General features: G+C 45.8%; 4 protein-coding genes across 10 annotated transcripts; 1 reads left to right on the plus strand and 3 right to left on the minus strand.

The window, feature by feature from the left end:
• Window positions 1–1,811: 1,811 nt before the first annotated feature.
• Window positions 1,812–4,398, minus strand: LOC127604797 (sulfotransferase 1C1-like). Its single transcript, XM_052072097.1, has 7 exons — window positions 4,014–4,398; window positions 3,366–3,494; window positions 2,811–2,908; window positions 2,602–2,728; window positions 2,445–2,536; window positions 2,104–2,284; window positions 1,812–2,013 (listed from the first exon to the last, which is right to left on the minus strand). Exons 1-7 carry the CDS (start codon window positions 4,162–4,164, stop codon window positions 1,901–1,903), a joined length of 891 nt encoding a protein of 296 aa, XP_051928057.1. The 5' UTR covers window positions 4,165–4,398; the 3' UTR covers window positions 1,812–1,900.
• Window positions 4,399–5,148: 750 nt separating this feature from the next.
• On the minus strand, window positions 5,149–9,439 carry LOC127604795 (sulfotransferase 1 family member D1-like). The gene is made up of 7 exons (XM_052072094.1): window positions 8,974–9,439; window positions 8,758–8,886; window positions 7,507–7,604; window positions 7,285–7,411; window positions 6,850–6,944; window positions 6,509–6,689; window positions 5,149–6,182 (listed from the first exon to the last, which is right to left on the minus strand). Exons 1-7 carry the CDS (start codon window positions 9,158–9,160, stop codon window positions 6,070–6,072), a joined length of 930 nt encoding a protein of 309 aa, XP_051928054.1. The 5' UTR covers window positions 9,161–9,439; the 3' UTR covers window positions 5,149–6,069.
• Window positions 9,440–9,784: 345 nt separating this feature from the next.
• LOC127604791 (tectonic-3-like) lies at window positions 9,785–15,208 on the plus strand. Its single transcript, XM_052072089.1, has 14 exons — window positions 9,785–10,664; window positions 10,871–10,985; window positions 11,079–11,176; window positions 11,888–12,003; window positions 12,137–12,245; window positions 12,375–12,487; window positions 12,571–12,609; window positions 12,783–12,857; window positions 13,374–13,493; window positions 13,559–13,657; window positions 13,753–13,856; window positions 14,009–14,156; window positions 14,284–14,418; window positions 14,562–15,208. The coding sequence occupies exons 1-14, from the start codon at window positions 10,253–10,255 to the stop codon at window positions 14,655–14,657; spliced, it is 1,779 nt and encodes a 592-aa protein (XP_051928049.1). The 5' UTR covers window positions 9,785–10,252; the 3' UTR covers window positions 14,658–15,208.
• Window positions 14,873–19,302, minus strand: mto1 (mitochondrial tRNA translation optimization 1). 7 transcript variants are annotated; one of them, XM_052072088.1, is made up of 13 exons: window positions 18,880–19,298; window positions 18,426–18,628; window positions 18,131–18,330; window positions 17,781–17,898; window positions 17,373–17,668; window positions 17,193–17,305; window positions 16,846–17,036; window positions 16,625–16,755; window positions 16,303–16,507; window positions 15,997–16,168; window positions 15,793–15,905; window positions 15,482–15,639; window positions 14,873–15,106 (listed from the first exon to the last, which is right to left on the minus strand). In XM_052072088.1, exons 1-13 carry the CDS (start codon window positions 18,927–18,929, stop codon window positions 14,999–15,001), a joined length of 2,058 nt encoding a protein of 685 aa, XP_051928048.1. In that variant the 5' UTR covers window positions 18,930–19,298; the 3' UTR covers window positions 14,873–14,998. The 7 variants fall into 7 exon arrangements, with proteins under 7 accessions (XP_051928048.1, XP_051928045.1, XP_051928046.1 ...); XM_052072085.1 differs by having other exon boundaries at window positions 17,373–17,671; window positions 18,880–19,296; XM_052072086.1 differs by having other exon boundaries at window positions 15,796–15,905; window positions 17,373–17,671; window positions 18,880–19,291.
• Window positions 19,303–19,653: the final 351 nt, after the last annotated feature.

Below are 19,653 nucleotides of genomic sequence, written 5' to 3' on the forward strand. Positions count from 1 at the left end.
TGTATTGCTGAGCATATTTTATTGATGAGTAATATATACACAGTATGTTTTGTATTAAATAAGAAATGTTTTATATCTAGGCTTCAGAAAGGAGTCCGATATATCTTTGCCCTCTTTTTCAGACTAATTCAATGTTGAAACAAGCCGTATGAATGGCGGATTAGTTATGTTTAGAACACTGTTTTATTCTTATGAGACTGTCGAGGAGCCATTTTTATGTGTGCTAGGACAAATATCACCCGTAGGTGGCAGTGTCACCATAGAGTGCTCGGGGTAACGTGATTGCACCGGGTCGAATAAGACGAGCAGACGACGACCGCGCGAAAATTGAAAATTAACGGCTGGTAAAGCTAGCGTGAAACTCAGGTGGGTGTATGAATATTCATCACAAGAATCTTCTAGCGTTGTGTCAACCTTCAAGATAATAGTTTCCCCTTCAGTTGTAGTACAAATTCCCTTTCCTTTGTGACAAGCGTGAGTGCTGAATTTATTGATTTGTGTGCGTATTAAGGACCACGACAATGTACAGTATTTTCAGGTTTTAAGCGCCATTTTGTCATTTTCTTTCATAATTAGCCCCTCAGCTTTAGGGACTATCTCAACTTCAGAAGGTGTGTACAATAATATATTGGTGTTAGCATGGACACAATTTTATGCGAGTTGACCATGTTTTTTGCTTATTGTTGTTCTTGTGTGTAAAACGAAACGAAGATATTTCAAGACTCTGAGACTCAATTATGCTGTGTCAACAGCACCGCGCTTTAAATGGGATTGCAGAGAAACCGGAAGATTCTCTGTTCCGTTTGCTGTTACTGAATAATTTCCCTGCCCTGTTTCGGTGGCTCTCAAACCTGAAGATTACGGGTTGGATCGGCAACCGTTGCGAGGGCCGTTGACCTCGTGGGTCCTGCTGATTTGCTTTTGAATCCAACAAAGCCTCAGTGCGACCGCTCATCTTTTTTGCAACTCAGCCCAGCTCGCTTACCTCAAACTTCCTTGCCCCAAACTGCGAAATGAAATCCATCATTCACGTCTCTTGATTAACTTCCTTGTCCGCCCTTCTTTCTCCCAATACGCCCCTTTCTACCCACCTACATTAAGTTCATAAAAACCCGAGCACAGGACATTTGACGGGATTCCTTTTAATGCATGTGACATTCATGATTTTAAGCATCGGGATATGCAGAGCACGTTGAAAGTCAAAGCATTTCGATTGAGTCAGGCGTGTGGTTTCCAATTGACATTCCTTAGTGTCACGTAAGACTGTCATGCATCTTGTTGAATGTTGCAGCTAAGACTCTGCCCCCCGACAGCATCTCTTGTTTCAGAAATCACAAATTAGGAATTTGCCAAATTACACGACCCGTTGAAATGGAATGGAAATGCCATTAATCTGGTGCAGCCGCCACCCAAGGAAAAAAAAAAGACTAATGTGATTCCAAATTGGAAAATAGCACTCAATAATACATGCTGCACAAAAAGCGAGTCATAGCACAATTAAATAGAATGTAAAAATATCACATGATGGCTCATGATTGAATGCTGGAATTCATACTGCTGCACCTTCCGGTGTTCCCTTTTTGACCACCAGGTGGCAGCGTAATGGCAGTCGCACGGACAAATGAAGAAGAGAAAAGTAAGAACAATAATCTTTATTTAATGATGCACTTTTAAACTCATTTTCTGGCTTTATTCTAGACCAACCCTCCCCCCCCCCCAAAAAAAAAATAAGTTGGATCAACAACATTCGCAACTCGTTCCAATGAAGCATAATTAACGAGTTTCCTCACAAATGAGAACCAACCCCCCACTTATTTTTTTGACTGTGATGGTCAACTGCAGTCGTCACACGCATCAGCAGAGAAATGCGGACGTAGAAATTGAAAGACCGCAAAGCTCGTTACAATTCAGTTTTGAATGGTATGTTGGCTTGCTTCATTTTCTTCTCGTAGTCCTCGTCAAATGCCGCCGACTGCTCTGGCGTGAAGTGGTTTTTCCAGTCACCAACTACTCCTGTTGGGAACAGAACAAAACCGAATGTCCGTGAACATCAATTGAAGCGTGCGTAGTGGCATGATGGTGGTTACATCACGACTGAATGACCTTTTCTCATGAATTTGGAGATGGATTGATTGTAAATCTCTGACGGAAAGGAGCTGAAGTTGGTCGTCGGGTTCTCCTTCATGTTCTTAAATGTCGTCAGCTCCACGATGCGGCTGATGACGTCATCGGAGAGGGACAAGTCCAAGTACTTCATGATGCGCTCCACTTCGCGCCGAGGATTCTGGGTGAGGGAACCAAAGGAGAAAAAAACGAGTCTGTTCTACACCAAGAAGTATACTTACCAAAAGCCATGCAGAAGCGCTGCATTAAAATGCACAATTCTCCTCGCGAACAGAGAAGTACCAGCGGCAAATGACTCGACAGAGGTTTGACCTCACTACCTCTTTCATGTCTTCATAGAAGAGGTAAAGGATGTCCCTCTTTTCCCGTTCCTCCCAGTAACCTTTCACGTGATCGTACCAGGAACCCCACACTGACAATGACAATGTTCAAGTCAAGTCACTGATCTGCACGAATCGTCCTGATGTCTTTACTTACACTGTCCGTGCATGAACTTGTGGATGAAACTCTCCCAGGACCCAGGCTCGGGACTGGACAAATTCATTTGTTGGAAGTAGTAGAAGCTAACCGCCGTGTCCTTAGCGTTGCGGGCAACGTAGATGGTCTTTAAAACACACGTCACGTTATCGGATGAGGGGCGGTTTGGAGTTGCCACCTGTGCAGGCGCTCGGCCTTTGTCGACTCACTTTGCACTTTTTTTCCCAAAAGCCGACCGGAACAATCTGGATTGGCAGGTGCGTCTTGATGACTCTTGGGGGAACCAATTCCTTCAGGTGAAGGAGACCTGATGATTTGCGGCAAATCGATCAGTTAGCGCTGCCTTAATGTACGAGTTGAATTTTCTCGGTGAGCAAGATCGTAGCTCGTGTCACTCATTTGTCGTGTTGTGTGTGCGGCCCTGTGAGTGATCTCAAGAGCTCAAGTCAGGTTGAGCCATCTTGGCTGTTCAATCTACCTGTTGCTTTTGACCTCCTGTATGGCTCCTTGCAAGAGTTCTTATTTTGCATTGGAGCTTTTACCTCTTCACCTCTTTATGTGGCAGAACAGGATTACAGATAAAAAATATCAGACAGGCCCAACTTTTTCCTGTTGTCATCATCCCTTTTTAATTCAAACCTCTTTTTTTTAAGACATTCCGCCATCTGTGGTTCTATTTTTTTCAAACTGTGTACCCCACTCACTGGACATTTCATTTGGAAAACCTCTACAATGTAGCGGGACCCACTTTAAAGTCCACGCACCTGATTTTGGCCGCACGCGCTCGGTAGACTCGAGGAAAGCAGTTCGGACGGTGATTGGGGCTCGTCTGCAGCTCTCAACATCTCCGTTATGAAGAAGCTGGTCGACTATCTCCGCCGTCCACGTCGAGCCTGAGTTGATAGTTGAGAGCCTTGTCACCCAAAGGTACAAGAACACGCGACTTATTTGGCCTTCGGATGCACGGCTTCATCCAAACGCCACATATCGATCCATCGCTCTACAATTTGTCCTCTTTCGGATTGCCAGGGGAACTGCAGTGAGTCACAGCTGACTCTGGGCAAGCGGTAGTGTGCGTTCTTGACTGATTGCTAGCCAATCGCAAGGCGCACATCGACAGAAAAACAGTCACACTTACGATCTTGCCTGTGGACAATATGAAGTATGTCATGAACATAACATGCATGATTTGGGAATGTGGAAGGTAACTGGCCAACCTGGAAAAAACAAACAAACCCGCACCGCAAAGGACGAACATGGAAATGCGACGCGGGACGTCAGAAATGTGAGATGCCAAAGCCGTCACCCAAGACTGTGAAGCAGACTAGCCGACGATGGCATCATTCTGCGCTCGAATGGCACAATAGGCCCCTAAAAAGAGACGGCGAACACAAGCAGAATGACAATCCAACCTGATTTGGGGTAGGCAGCAATGAGAATGTCCGATGGATGAGGACAAAAAGCCAAGACGGCATCAATGTCTTTGGCAATGTGATCCGGCAGAAGAATCCCTTGTACTGGGACCAAGAGCGAGCGAGGCGTGACAGTCTGTTTCTCTGACATGACTGAGGTGGAGCGACCCCAATTTTTTTGCTGTCGCCCTTTCAGTGTGGCACTTGTGTCTGCATGAAGTCCTTCCTCCGCTCTTATACTATGGTCTCGGCACTTGTCACCGCTGACTATTTATGTATTGAATTATTCATTTGCCTCAGAGCTTCTGCTGATGTGGTTTAAAGCCAAATGACAGCCAGCAGTCAGTGTCAACAGCACCGCACCCAAAAAGTAAGCGGGGCGCGCCGTGCCAGCTCGCCCGTGTAGTTGGAACTTTCCGGCTTCACATCGAGATGTATTTTGACAACTTAGGGCAGAGCGCCTTTGGTTTGAAGCTACCCACATTTGAAGCCAGCCAAAGTATTGCAACAGACTTGGAGTGAATAACATTTCATATTTGGTGGCATAACACTGAGCTGCAATAACCGCATGCCACTCACCGATTTCACCAGGCTGTTGCGGTCGCCATTTGAAATGCTTTTAGGTAGCCCCGTTCAGTTCTTGTTGGTTTCTCCCTTGGCTCTCCTCTTCAGAAGGTCAAATGCAGGCTCTCTTCGGTTAAGGTTCTGCTATTGATTTGGCCCGTCTTCAATGGTCTTTATTGAAATGCTTGTATGTGTATTTTGAACTGTGTTCTGAACGGTACGTTGATATGACTTTTCCAATCACCAACTTCCTGAAATTAGGCTGACATGCATCTCGAAAAACTTCCAAAAACTCTGACTCATAAATTCATATCATGCGGTGACAATCATTTGTTCGTTTTACATCATATTCTCATACATTTAAGAACAGGAAACGGTTTAGCCTGTCCCCGCCCTTGTTTGACAACATCAGTTGACTTAACTTGGACTTGTGAACGTAAAAACACAGCAAAAAGCAGTAAGTCGCCAAACCTTTGGTGCGCGGGTGTCAAAAGCTCCCACAGCTTTGCCAACCCTCCCTGCCCGCAAAACACGTCTTTCTCCCCAAATCAATTGTCCGTGAAGACGCGACCAAAGGACAGAAAGTAATATTTTAATGCATGTTACATTCGCGTAGGCATCAGAATGTGTGGAACTCATTGTAAAGTCAAACTGCGAGCGCTGCGACCTTGTGTGTCGAGCTGTGTTGAATTGCCGTTCAACGAATCCTGAATATTTCAGCTCCTGTCACTTTGTCCCATACAGGATTCCCTCGGTGCCGAGCGTGTCAAGTAACCAAGATGTTTCTTTCCCCGATCCATCCAATCCACTCCAGTGATTCAAGCAAAGGGCAGCATGGTGCTGGAGTGGATCTACAACACCGTTCTGAGGTGCCGTTTGAATCTCAACTTGTGAGTGCGAAACCTTGTTTGTCTTTAGGTGTTCTGCGACCAGCCCCGAATGCGCACAAGTGCGATAGAAAAGGCCTGAAAGGAGAGATTCAAAGCAAGTGGATGGAAGGCATAATCGAGTGCTGCCAGGAGCAAGATGCTAAATGGTGTTTGCTTTTGGAGTTAATGACACTTTGGGTGTGGATGTGTTTCTTTAGTCAAGCATTTCACGAAGTCAATATTGCGACAAGGAAATTACGTGGCATCAATTCTTTCCCCAAAATGGCTTGAACAATTTCACGCCACATTACTGTCGTCCCGCGTGAACTCGGATCATGCAGTAAACTGCTCGAGGCTAGTCACCAAGCGCCACACGGATGGAATCTGTACATATTGTTCGCTTCTCTTCTTGATCTCTTTTGAGAAGCTTTATCGTAGATTTCTTTTTCACCCCCAAAGTTTCTTGGACGAGAAACAAGTTCTCGTGTAGCGTCAGCAGTCTTTCCTACAACTGCAAAACACTTTGGATATCATTTTACTATACTGCTCACTTATACTGCAGATGTAACAAGCAACAATGGAGAAATGACTCGCTAGACGCCACTGAAACGACGCAAAGCCTTTTAGAACTGTGTTCTGAACGGAATGTTGACTCGCTTCATTTTCTTGTCGTAGTCCTCGTCAAACTCTGCTGTCTGCTCAGGTGTGAAATGATTTTTCCAGTCTCCGACTTCGCCTGTTCAGGAGAAACAAGAAGAAGATAACCGCTTGAATCGTCTGGTGGGCAGAATAGTGTCTCCCGCCGCTGCGTGACAAGAGGCGCTAGCCATTAGCTAGCTCGGGTGGTATCAGTACAGTAGTCATAATAACTAACATGGAACCTGCCCAAAAAAATGGGGAAAATTAAAATAAGAAACAAAAAAAGTTGACAGGGCCTTAAAAGCCTCCGGGGAACAGTTTTTTAAAAGCATCAAATCATTTAGCCCACAAATTCTTTGAACCCGAGAATGGTAAGAGAGGTAACTCCTTTCCTCTAACGGGACTGAACTCAAGTCGAATGACCTTTTCTCATGAAGCTGGAGATGGACTGGTCAAAAACATTCTCAGGGATGCAAGTGTAGTTGGCCATTGGGTTCTCCTTCATGTTTTTGAAGGTCGTCAGCTCCACAATGCTGCCGACGACATCATCAGAAAGGGACAAGTCCATATACTTCATGATACGTTCCACTTCGCGTCTGGGATCCTGCATGGAAAAGTAACATGAGGGGTGTATGTGCCGAGCTTCTTCAAAGAAGCTTTTGGCAGACTAAATCATTCCAAGAACGTGTGTGTGTGCGCGTGTGTGTGTGTGTGTTGCACCTAAAAATGCAATGAACGCCACGGGGGAGTTGTGAACTCATTACCTCTTTCATGTCTTCATAGAAGATGTAAAGGATGTTCCTCTTTTCTCGTTCCTGCCAGTAACCTTTCACGTGATCGTACCAGGAGCCCCACGGCACTGCACAGCACGTGAGTATGGCGGAAATTATACAATTGCATTCAATGGGAACAAACAGTATGACCTCTATGCCACGGGTTTATCTTGCTCCCCTATCTGTGCCAACGACGTTCGGTTTTACAACAGCGCGAACAATGAAATGCTGCTCGATGACGGAAGATAAGCAGTCATCTGTTAAAAAAAACAACTTTTGTGTTCAACTAAAACAGGCCCCGATTTCATACAGACTAAAGTACATTTCAGTCTGTAGCTTGTTTATAACAGCCCTCCAATATGGCCGCCGGTCGTGCATTGTGGGTAATTGCTAAAAGGACGGAGCCCTCTGTACTGCTCCACTCACACTCTCCACGCATGAATTTCTGGATGTAGTCCTCCCAAGGTCCAGGCTCAGGCTGAGTCATATTCATGCGGTCAAAGTGGTAGTAGCTCACCATGTTGTCCTTTGCATTGCGCGCGACATAGATGGTCTGCGCACGATACACAGGGGAGAGTGAAGGAACGCCTTCAAAAGGAATTAATGAGTGGCGTTGCTGTATGTGAATCCCTACTTACGTCAACTTACTTTGCACTTTTTTTCCCAAAAGCCAGTCGGAACCAGCTGAATCGGCAGATGCGTCTTAATGATTCTCGGGGGAGCCATTTTTTCCAGAAGCTGAATACCTGAGAATTCACATGGAAAAGATGCATTTGCAGCAGAGCAGGGGTCACCAACCTTTTTGAAACTGACCTTCAACGTGGAAGGGCTGGCGCTCTGACACACACTTCTATAATGATAGCTTTTACTCTCGTGTAAGAACTTTCGGTTTCTCCACTGAAGTGAGAGAAGCACAAGAGAGCAAGTGAGGCCGCCCCTTTGTGGGGTGCAGGCACGCTTCCTGGAAGGGGCAAGAGAGGAGATTGCTTTTCTTCCTTGTGTGTGCCTTCTGGCCGCCATCCCAAAAAAAGCCTGCTCCTTTGTTTGCCGTCGAGTTCGACTGTAGAATGCAAAGTCAGGCTGTGCGTGTGTTGATGTGCCAATTTGTCTTGGAGAAGAACCCAGATGAAAAGGGCGTTTTCTTTCTACCAAGCATTTGGAATATTTGTGGTTGTAGCGTGCAAGTGAGCTGTTTTACATGAGAAAAATGTGTTTGAAACAGAAAGATTGTGATCTAATAAGAACATTTGCTGTTGTTTGTTTTCAGAATCGTGCGGCAGGCCAGATCAGATGCTCTCTCTCCACATGAACTTGTTCTCCAACTCTTGTTGTCCCACTCTAAGGTAACCAAAATACAAATGGCTCTCACTCTGACGTGCTGCAAATCAGCATGTGCACTGCCGATCCTCTTTTGGGTCATGGGAAAGCTGGAGTCTTTTCTTACATCTTGCATTGGTTGCTAGTCAGCTACTTGGCACTTGTGAATGGGGGCAGTGAACAGGGAGTCTTCATTGAATGTGAATCGATATACTACAAAAAGTTCATACTAAACATTAAAATTCAATATATAATGTATACTTGTGTGAGTGTATACTTGAAGATATTTGCTATGGGAGAGACATCGGCTCATCCACTACCCAAACGAGAACAAACACGATAGAAAATGTATGGATGGGCAATACGATACGTTGCTCCACTGAAAAGCATGTATCCGCGTATTTTAGGCTTTTTGGGGGGAGGTCACTTAGTTAGATGGTGCTTTATCTTGATCATGTTTACAAAGCCATATCCACTTGAGCCATTCAACTACAACTACATTTGGTTCAATCTCTTTTGACTTGGCTTGTGTCCATGTATCAAGTGAATTTAGAACCTATTGCAACAACGTATAGTATGCACCTGAGGGGATTGGTGGTGGGCTGCATATCTCCAGGAAAGGACTGCGGACCGGCGTGGGGGCTCTTCTGCAGGCCTCCGCGTTACCGTTGTGAAGAAGCAGATCAACTATCTCCTGGGTCCATGTTGTCCCTTAAACCGACGAAAGCACAAGAACACCGTGAAATAACATCATCCCATATTGTCAACGTGGAGAGAAGCGGCGCATTTTGTTCCGACCGGCTTTCGGGTAGGTGGCGATGAGGATGTCCGATGGGTCCGGACAGAAAGCCGAGACGACGTCAAAGTTATTGGCGATGTGGTTCATTAATGGAATTCCCTTCACCGGGATGAGCGGGAAGCGAAATATCGAGCTGCCAGCCTTCTGGATAGCATCGCCGTAGGTTAACTCTTCGTCCTCTGACATGGCTTCAGCAAAAGGATTCAGTGGACAGATAAAATCGCTGCAGAAAATATAGTCTGTTGGCTTCGCCTGAAGTCCTTTCTCCTCTTCTGCCAAATATTTACCAGGGCCGTGATTCTCAACCTTTTCCTGTCACTTCTTTCCGCAATAGAATATCCTTCTCGTCCGGTCCACTAACATCTGGACTTTGCCTCCCGAGGTCCTGTGTGCTTGTTTTACAGCCTCTCTGACATGTGAGTCCCAAAACGCTCAGTGGGCTGTCCCAACAGAATTTTCCTGCAAACAGAGTGAAAAGGAGCATTCAGCTGTCCTGTAAGTTCCCTCCTCCTGATACTTGATCAACTATTTCCTGTGGAAGTTGAAAGAAGGACGAGGAGTGTCTTGTGTCCGTTCCACAGCCTAACAAAGAGAACAATGGTCCCAGTTCAATTGCACAATTTAAATGTTAAGTTTCGGTGGGTTGATCAGCAACGTAGTTTAAGACAAAAGATAACTTGCCTTATTCCAATACTTTTTTTTTTCCCCCTCCACCCCAACGACCCCCACGGCTTGCTGTCCCGTGTGCTAAAGCAATAAAAACAAGATCATCAATGCATAGTTTGGTTATGCATCAGGAGAGTTTGCATAACACACGAGAAGTCATGTGAGCAGAGTCAGCCTGCAGCAACTGTTTTGAACAAGCACAGAAAGATTTGACCACAAATCACTGTTGTCAAACAAACCTCTGGGTGGAGACAATGAGCTTTTTTTTTTGCATGTCTCTGTGTTATGAGAAGTGACTCACCAGTCTCTAATCTCTCACTATGCTTCTACCAGAATTCTGCACAAGTATCTGTACAGAACACATGAAAAAGTATTGCCCTTCATCTATGGTCTTTACGGTAGTGTTTTATTTTCTCCTGTAACCGGAAGTCGCTTCCTCAACTTCCTTGGTAACAAGAAGGCATCGCAACCGCTTTTGGGTAGCAAAACATGAAACACATTTGCCTCGGTTTACTGTAACTTTACGTTCAAAAATAAACGAAAGGTTTCTCGAGCTACCAAGTAAATACCCGGCGAGGAATAAAATGCGTAGCGTGCTTTATTTGTGAGGAAATGAACCGCCGCCGTTGGGGCCGTCTCGCACTCGTCTTCTTGGTTGGGTGCTTGGCGCAAACGGGAGCACAAATGGAGACAACGCCGACTGATGGGCAAGCTGTGAGCTTTGCGACGCCCTCATCGGGGGTCACCGAGCGGGTGAATTCCAGCAGTCGCTTCCGTGGCGCGAATGAGTCGGTCAATATTTCGGTCGGAAGCACTGGTACTCCCGTTGCAGACAACCAAACTTCCGGCGCTGCTACCATCTCGCCAAGTGCAGTTCCAACAAACGGGGAACCTGTTCACTCTGCGACCCTTTCTCAGCGGCTCACCGACAACGTGAACTCCACCAATCTCCCCAGTGGCACCACGGAGTCGATGAGTGATACAGTCGGAAGCACTGCGCCTCCTCATGTGGAGGCCGCAAAGGGTAATTTACATCAGCAAACCACCTGCCCCCACTTTTTTTGGGTTTCAATTAATTTAATGTATGTGTAAATTGTCAGTCACATTAAATCAAACTCGATTGTCATTACAGGTCACAGGTACAAGGCAACAAATGCAACTGTCAATGTCAGGCTTGGACTGACACTGAATATCTAATATAGACTAACGTCAAGGTTTGTGTCTCTCCAGCTTGTGCCTGCGATTTAACTCCTGGTGTCTGCGACATCGGCTGCTGTTGTGACACTGGCGACTGTGGCTTTGCTGACCTGAGTACCATCTTCACAGGATGTCAACAGAAAGCAAAGTAAGAAGGTGTCATTTGTGCATGTAGACGTGCCTGTTTCTGCCATTGTTTCAAGGATAATGTATATATTTTTTGGGTGGGGGTACTCTGCAGGTCAGGAGCATGCATCGAGAAGTGGCTGGTGTTTCGCTCTAATGTGGATTCTTCTTTAGTCACTGTGACCGAATCTTTGTTTTGTGTTCAATCTGCAGGTAAATGGTTGCAACTAATTCCTACACGGCAATATACAGTGGTGCCTTGAGATAAAAGTTGAAGTCTTTCTGTAAGTTAAATTAATTGTGTCTCAAATCATTATTCGCCATTGAAATGATTTGAATGCCGAAATAATCCTTCATAGTCACTCCCTCCACCCAAAAAACGTTTTTAAAAAATCTGTTTTCATAACACAATAAATTCATTTAAAATATGCACAAATGGCCCAATTAAATACAATGTAAAGAATTAAATGCTTTTTTTTTTGGCCACTTTTTTTTTTTTTTTTGCTTCAGTGCTATGAACATTGTGCGACATGAAGATATAGTTGGAGATGATCACTCCTCAGTAACCTGCAGGAATAGCAATCTATCTTTACAGAGGATAAAGAACGTAGGCCTGTAGGTATTGTCATTTTTGTCTACATTAGATTACAGTGGCCTGGATGACTGAGAATCTACGCATACATAAAGGGGGGGGGAATTCTAGAAAGCACATTTTGTTATTGTGGGAGTAACATAAAAATATTGGGTGGCATTTATGCTATTAGTATCAATTACGGAGCGGTACATCAAAGAATCGTTGCCTAAGTACAGTTGATGGGATTCCACTCAAGTTTAATGTGCAAATTGCTGAATCGGTCTCATCACAAGGAGACGACCGGCAGTGTTTCAATGTTGATTGATTGATTGTTTTTTTTTTTCTGACAGCAGTTGATCATTTCAAGGTTCCCACTGCTCCACTTCAGCTTCCCTCTTTAGGGGACTCGTATCACTTCGCACCAGCGCAATCAATCAGCGTCGGCCACAGCAGACATTTTTATCGGGTAACTGGAACACTTTGGTGATGTTTGACAATGTCTCGCACAATATTCCTTCAGACTTTTAATGCGGCTATTCGGAACCAGGTGCATGACTAAAGTTCTTCCTGCGTATGTGACGTTCAAATCCGTGTTGTAGGTCGACGATGTCATCCAGACGTATTTCAGCAGTTCATCTGTGCGAGGTCTCCTTCGTCAGCCGTCTCCGGGAGCCACTAGTGCATTCTGTCTTAATCGCAATCCCGCACGTAAGATGACGACACGTTAAAAAAAAAAAAGTAGTTACAAATATAGACATACAGTATCTATATCGAGATGTAATGCACCTTCATTTTCCAGCCAGCCGAAACACTTTTGTGTTTTTGCTCATTTTGTAGGCTTCTTGAGATCCGAGTCTTTCTCTTGTACTCGCCTGGTAGCCCCTCAGTCGTGCACCAAAGACCCAAATCTCAGCGCGCTCTCCTACTTCTCGGACCTGAGCCTAATCCAAGTAAGCAAGTCTGCGCAAGTTTATCCAAAAACTGTTTTCAAATGATCCGTTCTCTTAAATCAATGCCAATGTTGTCATCACAGATTCCAAAACCTGCGCAAGAACAAGTGGCCGACCTTTTGGTGAGAACACGTTTGCCAACTTTTCCTGCTGGTTTAAGTCAAGTCAACAGTATTTCGAGAGCACTTTCAAACAGCCTTCGCTGCATTGAGACGGGTGGATGAGACGGAAGGCATCAGCATCAAGTTTAATGAAGCAAGATGTCTTTTGTTTGTTTGTTTTTTTCCCCTCCCAGATCCCAGTGTCCCCACTCTCTGACTGGCCTGCACCAAGCGAGCAAAATAACCTTTGTGTTAATGTGACAAAAAAGGTGAGAAGCTTTATTTTTGGTTTTCAAATGACAAGTTCAAGCGCAAACGGCGCCAAGTTTCTAATTTGTATTCACAAAGAGTACAATTTACTATTTCAGTGGAATTTTATAGCTATGTGGAAAACTTTTTCACAATTTTTTTTTCCTGTCAAGACTTTTTTTCTCATTTGAAATTCAAAACAATTCGCTTCCTCACTTCAGCTCAGGAAAAAAATTCTTAAAACAGTTCATCTTCTCCCGACCACATTTTCTTTCGTTTAAAACTTTAAAAAAAATAATGTCCCATATACAATTTTATTGTTTTTCCCACATCTAATTTCTACATTTTCTTGCCAATTCAAACCATTCCAATTTCAGCTCAGTCCAGGTCATTGATTGCCATTCCACAATTTTTCATTCAGCCTCCTTAGCAATTTTTCCAGAATAGTTTTTTTGTCGTCGTTGTTTTTTAATTTTTTTTTTATTACATTGCAGCTATACGTTCATGCCTCCCATCTGTCTGGATGCTTTTTGCAGGTTGAATTTGTCATCGTGTACACAGACAGAGGAGCACTGGCAAGTGCGACAGTTAATGTCGTTTTGGCTGATGTGGAAATAAACCAGTTGTTTCAACAAGTGCACTCGGTCCAATTCAAGGTATTCGCACCGACGGGTCTTTATCCCAAAGCACAGATTATTACCGTCCTTTCATCTTGTTTTAGTTGGGGACACCTCGCCCGTCTTCACGGCTAATGATCCCCTCAGTTGGATTGCGGGCGGGATCCGGCCTCCTCGGTCGCTACCAGGGAGTAGTGAAACCCGTATCCCCGTGAAGCGTGTGCTAAACCTGCCCCAACACTGCTTCCATACTGTACCTTTGCCAGTCATGCGCAGCGGTTCCTTGACAGCATGCCAGGTGACCGTAATGGGGCTGCCGCCAGCTGGCGAGTGCTCCTCTGACCCCTCCGCACGGGCGAGCGTCCTCTTCACACACAACACAATTGCAGGCTGCGCATTTAGGTAAGGCCGCATGAAGCAAAGAGCGAGGTCAATCATGCTTTGCGTGCAAATTGAAAAAGAAAGACCTTTTAACTTCGGCACAACACAGAGAGGAGTGTTGTGAGCCAACAAATCACTCTACGGGGTCTTTTCATGCATTTGCGTGTTCCAAGTTCTCCTTCCAGGGACTGCGCCGAGCTGCGATCCAACGTTCGCCTCGTCTTGCAAGGAGATGCTATTCCTGACACGATTGCCATGAGCTCGGGCTCCCAACCGGAGTGGACCAGAGTGCTCAAAGAGGAGTGTCCCGTCAGCTCGGAGGTAGCAGTCATGTGTTAAAACCGCCGGCATTATTCTGAACCCGAACACGTGACCACTAACGTTTGAGCGTCATCTTTTCCGACACTCTAATCTTGGGGATCTAATGGGTCGCTTTCCCGACTCTTAGGAAACATGTGCCTCAGGCTGCACCCTACCACACTCGCTCTTTGTGCAAGTGCTGTGGGCTCGTATGGGCCTCCTTGACCTCCCTCAGAGCTACATCCTGGGTGTTAAGTACCTTTTCCGGTGCCAAAAGTTTCAGGTAGGCCTGTATTTTTTATTTATTGATTTTTTTTTTGTCTCTATTCTAGACTGACATTTGCAATGAAAAGGAATAAACCGGCACTTTCCAAAACTGAAAGCTGGTTGAAAAAATAAATAACCCCCCCATCTTGTGTCTTTCAGTGTCCTTTGTCTTCAACCATCATACTAACCACAAAGGTCGCGTTTGCTGACATGACGGTTTATCGGCAACCGGTGCTGAAGATTGGCTCGCCTTGACTGACACGACTTGTTTGTCTTCGGCACCACCGACCTGCACGGACTCATTCTTGTTGCAGTTAAGGTCACTTGGAGTTTATCGCTGCTCACGGTCCGCTTCCTAACAGGATTAGAATTCTTCTCCAGGGTAGCTGGACTGTAGATGCAGGGATTGTTGTGAAAGTGTTGCTAAGGCATCTTGATTAGTCCAAAAGAAATTCAACACAAACACTGTCTGACATGGCATTTCTTTATTGAACCAGATTTTGTACATTTTTAGTAACAGCATTTGGGGTGTAGGTGTATTTATTTTTTGGGGGGCGGGTACACATCTCCTTCCGTAGACTCTCCTTTTCCTCGGGTTAGCTCCTGTGCGTACTTTTCTCCTTCTTCCCCGAATGAAGGACATAGTTGAAAAGATGGACAATTGCAGCTGGCGTTACTCCTTGCAAACGCGTAGCAGCACCAAGCTGGAGGAGCACAATGATCTTATTTCAATGTCTGACACAACTGCTTGACAAAAATGTTGTCAGTTGTTGTTCCTGCTCAAAATTAAAACAAACAAACAAAACTAGGTATGTCTTTTCATTTAATTTCAAGCGTGAATGAAATTGACATTTGTTTTCCCATCACTCACTTTGTTAGGAATCATAGTTAGAAAAATGAAGGGGAAAAAAAATGATGGTGGCTGCAAGTTAAAGTTAGATTTTGCCATCTAGTGGTGGAAAGTCAACAACAACAACAACAAAAATTGACAACCTCGCTGTGCCGGTGGTAAGAAGTGTTATTGTGGGATGGTAACACTGTAAAGATAACACGGGACAGTGTTTTTGTTTGAAACTCACCGTGCTGGGCCGAACTCTGTCCAAAATTTCCCGGACCTCTTGTGACAGAGAGACTGGTAGGGACAAATAGTCCAAATCCTGTGGGAGAGACATGCTCTCCTCTTTTTGAATTCTCTCAATCTCCTTCTGCTGGAGGACGCAGTGAGGCCTGTACACAGCTGGGCGGCACACATCCACAGAAGAACATCATCATCATGCGCAGCAGACATCTTTTCAGAGTATTTGTAAATCAGATACACCAAGATGGTCGCAGACGTCGCATTGACCACACTCGACTCGAACTGAAAACCATGTCGTGATTATTTCTTCACCACCTTCTATCTTCAGCCGTTGCGAGAATTCCGTGTAGGGTGAAAGGCGTTCCGGGAAAACCGAGACCAACATTTCAAAGGTGGCGTCGTTGTACTGAAGCATCTCCAAGCCACTGAAAGAAGAATCGTACACCAGGTGACTACAAACTCAAATAGAGGAACGCCTGTGGGATTACCACTCGAGTTCAACAGTTTGTAACTTGCGTCGGATTGGCGGCCTTCATCTCGCTGATGTGCACGCCAGGCAATTTGTGTCTCCATGTTGTGGCGGACAGAGAGACATCCCGAAGAGCTGCAAGCGCATCCTGGAGACGGTCTCTCACTCTTACGGTCTGCTGGTAGCGGCGGGAGGACACGCACCCCACCTCCGCAAAGCCTGAAATGACATTTTCGTTTTGACATCTGATTTCCCAGTTGTAATCCGTTTTTCCGCCATCCCTTCCAGAAAAGCGAACACAAGGTCGCTCCATTGACGGCTCCTCCCCAGCGAGGCCCTGCAACGCCGTTGACCTTTGAGGGTGAGTCGCAGATCCGCATTGTCCGGCCTGAGTGACGTTCGAAACTCCGCCCGACTGGTGAACATGCGGTAAGGTTCCGTCACGCCTCGTGTCACGAGGTCATCAATCAGAACGCCGATGTAGCTCTCGGTACGAGACAGCGCCATTGTGGGCATGCAGAGTGCCGCGCGGGCTGCGTTGACCCCCGCCCACAAGCCCTGGAGAGCAAAGCGCAGAGCTGGGAGTTATGGATTTATGGGATGTCACCCAAAATATGGTAAATCAAGGTAGCGCCGCGTGTACAAATCTTTATTTAAAATCTCAAATGCAGCCACCTGCGCAGCTGCCTCCTCGTACCCCGTGGTCCCGTTAATCTGCCCGGCCAGGAAAAGACCTTGGGTGCTTTTCACTTGCAGCGCAGGGCTCAGCTGAGTCGGGCACACAAAGTCATACTGCACGCCGTAGCCTAACACGCAAAGAAAAATAGACCTCAATTTACATGTTTGACTTTTCCTTTCTTTCTTTTTTTTAAAAACATGCTTAGGGTCGCACGTACCGGGTGTGTGGATTTCAGCCGTGTGCAGGGCCGGGATCTCTCTGATGAGTTGCAGCTGCATGTCGGGGGGCATTGTCATGGAGAGACCCTGCGGGTACACCAGGTCAGAAGTCAGCCCCTCGGGCTCCAACCAGACCTGATGTTGCCTCCCCGGGAAGCGAAGTACTCGGGACTCAATTGAAGGGCAGTACCTGTACTTTGACAAGGGATTCTCAAATTGCACTGTTGTACAGAATGTGTAGTTATCTTCCCATTGTTTCTTTTGATGTACTGTATATTTTTAAATACCATGAAACTTAAACCAGATAGGAAGTTTAGATGTACATCAAAAGTGGACAGGTGTGTACCTGGGGCCCTTTGTGTCCTGCTGTATGTGACAATTGAGATGAAGACTCTCTTTCACCACTTTATCCACACCGGGAGTGGTATAGGTCAAGTAGCACGGCAGCTGCTCCTCGGCCTGTTGAAACGTAAAATTCAACCTCAATACGCGCCGCTTTGGTGTATTCACGTGTGCTTACAAGTACCTTGCAGTGAGTGTGGCTATTGAGGAAGCTGAAAGGACTCGGTTGACTGTCGGGCGGGTGTAGCGTAGCCTGGTCAAAATCCACCGAAGCCTTGACTATTCTAGGAGGGGTGCCCGTCCTGAGTCGACCCATCTTCAACCCCAGGCGCTCCCTCAACGTGTGGGACATTCCGGCGCTGGACGGTGCATCTCCGATCCGTCCCCCCGGGGATGTGTTCTGACCCATGAAGAGGGAGCCGGACAGGAAAGTACCCGTGGTAAGAACCACAGAGTGGGCGGAAATTGGGAGGCTTGCACCTGCTGCCATCAGAAAGCATTTTTATTTTTCAAACAGTTCTCTCCTTTCAAATTAATAGGGGTGAGGGGGGGGGGTTACTCTATTTGTTGTTTTAATGGGTTTGTTGCCCACCTAAACGTATCCCAGTGACTCTGTGGCATCCAGGCTCTTCTGGGTTAGATTCTGTAACAAGAAGCTCCTCCACTGATCCCTCCAGCACCGTCAATCTGGGAGTGGACAGCAGCTCGGACTGCAGGCGAAAAACGGAATAACAAAGACAATCCCAATTAGAGTATACCAAATGCTCAGACAGAGGAAAAAGTTTAATCGCAACTATAGTTTACAGTTATGTCTGAAACCATCCATCCATTTCCTAATCTGCTTAACCTCACAAAGGTCGCGGGTGTTGCCGGAGCCGATCCCAGCTGTCTTCAGATGACTCGTTTCATCAATAAAATGTCACTTTTTTTTCCTTTCTTCACCTGAATGAATTGGCGGTAGCGTTGGCGGTCCAACTGAGCCCGGGGTCCCCACACAGCGGGACCCTTCCTGCGATTCAAGATAGAAAAATGGATGCCAGCCCAGTCTCCCGCTCGACCGCACACGCCATCCAAAGCGTCCACCTCCTTCACCAGGTGACCCTTCCCCACTCCACCCAGAGAGGGGTTGCACGACAGCGCACCTGGAAGGAACACGGCAGAAGGATGCCGCTCGGACCATGAGCGGGACTTTGGTTTCAAAGCTTGCAGCCAAACGACTTGCACCTTGTTCTCGTACCGATGGTGTGAACTTTCTGTGTGACCAGCAGTGTCTGTGCTCCGACTCGGGATGCCGCAGCAGCAGCCTCGGTACCTGCGTGACCCCCGCCCACCACGATCACGTCATACTGCTGTCTGGCAAGGTGACTGGCACGTCTGGAGACTCGCCATAGGAAGCTCTCCAAGGTGGGAAACTTTTGTCTCAACATGGACGATGCTAACCTGTGTGGATGGGAAAGAATCACGCTGGATTCGTCACGCTCAAACGAACCGAACGTGCCTTTGGTGTGTGGAGTTCACAGAGCGAAGCGAGATTCGAACCCTGCACCTCTCTACAGGGAGGAAGGCGCGGTCTATGAACAAATCACATTTTAAATCTTGTTTTTATAGACAACGAACACGCGACCGAATGTTAACGAAACAAAATGGGTCTTATTTATGTTTAATTAGCCTTTCGCCGATTGCACACTTACAAGAACGAATGCATTGTCAGATTGCGGTTATGACAACCCCTAAAAATCATCACCTTGAACTACGTACAGTTTTCTTGAACTGCGTACAGTTTCTTTGCCAAAATTCAGAGAATGGTTGTGGTTTCCGCCGTTTTTTTAAGGGAATAACAAAGTCCCTTAAGTAAGACAACGTTTTACCGACATCAGGAAGCGGCCATGCTGCGTGTGGTTTACGGCCGTAATATAGACACCAAAGACGCACACACAGGTTTTCTAGTGGGTGCTTTGTTTAAATCCCGTTGTGCAAAAGTAGAAATCGAGGTAAAAGCAAGATATTCCCCAGCCACTGTCTTATTTGACGGCGTCCAATACGACAAAAAATGATTCATAGCGAATGTTTTGAATCTCGTGACAGCCGAATCATCATCCGTTTCTACTGTCGTAAAATTCATTTGATCCGAAAACACAGGTACTGTTTTTTGTTTTGCCTTGCTATCATTGCCTATTTTTTGGAGGGGGGTAGCCAATTAACATTAGCAAAGCTGTGGTAACATTTTGTTTGATTGTGTGTCTGAGTTTTTTTTATTTACTGTCTATTCGATAGGCACTTTGCGGGCTAATGAAAGAGAAATACTATTGCTGTTATTATCTGTACTTTTTCAATTGGCAAAAGTTCTCAAATGGGTGTTGCATTATCTATTCTTCCACTTCATCTGTTTTTTTGCCCCTTCTGAGACAAAAATTAGAGAACAATCCGATTTAATCAACTCTTCAACGTGCGCGCGAACGCTCGGT

The sequence above is a fragment of the Hippocampus zosterae genome, chromosome 7, assembly GCF_025434085.1.
Source record: "Hippocampus zosterae strain Florida chromosome 7, ASM2543408v3, whole genome shotgun sequence".
Classification (NCBI taxonomy): domain Eukaryota; kingdom Metazoa; phylum Chordata; class Actinopteri; order Syngnathiformes; family Syngnathidae; genus Hippocampus; species Hippocampus zosterae.

Excerpts from the sequence above, each read along its gene's own strand:
- LOC127604797 (XM_052072097.1), bottom strand. The coding sequence starts at position 4,164 with ATGTCAGAGAAACAGACTGTCACGCCTCGCTCGCTCTTGGTCCCAGTA. Across the intron at positions 2,909-3,365 it reads GCGCGTGCGGCCAAAATCAG|GTCTCCTTCACCTGAAGGAA; the intron begins GTGCGTGGACTT and ends GCAAATCATCAG. Across the intron at positions 2,729-2,810 it reads TTTGGGAAAAAAAGTGCAAA|ACCATCTACGTTGCCCGCAA; the intron begins GTGAGTCGACAA and ends TGTGTTTTAAAG.
- LOC127604795 (XM_052072094.1), bottom strand. The coding sequence starts at position 9,160 with ATGTCAGAGGACGAAGAGTTAACCTACGGCGATGCTATCCAGAAGGCT. Across the intron at positions 7,605-8,757 it reads CCCACCACCAATCCCCTCAG|GTATTCAGCTTCTGGAAAAA; the intron begins GTGCATACTATA and ends GTGAATTCTCAG. Across the intron at positions 6,183-6,508 it reads CTCCAGCTTCATGAGAAAAG|GCGAAGTCGGAGACTGGAAA; the intron begins GTCATTCGACTT and ends TCTCCTGAACAG.
- LOC127604791 (XM_052072089.1), top strand. The coding sequence starts at position 10,253 with ATGAACCGCCGCCGTTGGGGCCGTCTCGCACTCGTCTTCTTGGTTGGG. Across the intron at positions 12,004-12,136 it reads ACAGCAGACATTTTTATCGG|GTCGACGATGTCATCCAGAC; the intron begins GTAACTGGAACA and ends TCCGTGTTGTAG. Across the intron at positions 12,858-13,373 it reads GTGTTAATGTGACAAAAAAG|GTTGAATTTGTCATCGTGTA; the intron begins GTGAGAAGCTTT and ends TGCTTTTTGCAG.
- mto1 (XM_052072081.1), bottom strand. The coding sequence starts at position 18,929 with ATGATTTTTAGGGGTTGTCATAACCGCAATCTGACAATGCATTCGTTC. Across the intron at positions 17,669-17,780 it reads AGTCACTGGGATACGTTTAG|GTGCAAGCCTCCCAATTTCC; the intron begins GTGGGCAACAAA and ends TGATGGCAGCAG. Across the intron at positions 16,169-16,302 it reads TCTGCGACTCACCCTCAAAG|GCTTTGCGGAGGTGGGGTGC; the intron begins GTCAACGGCGTT and ends ATGTCATTTCAG.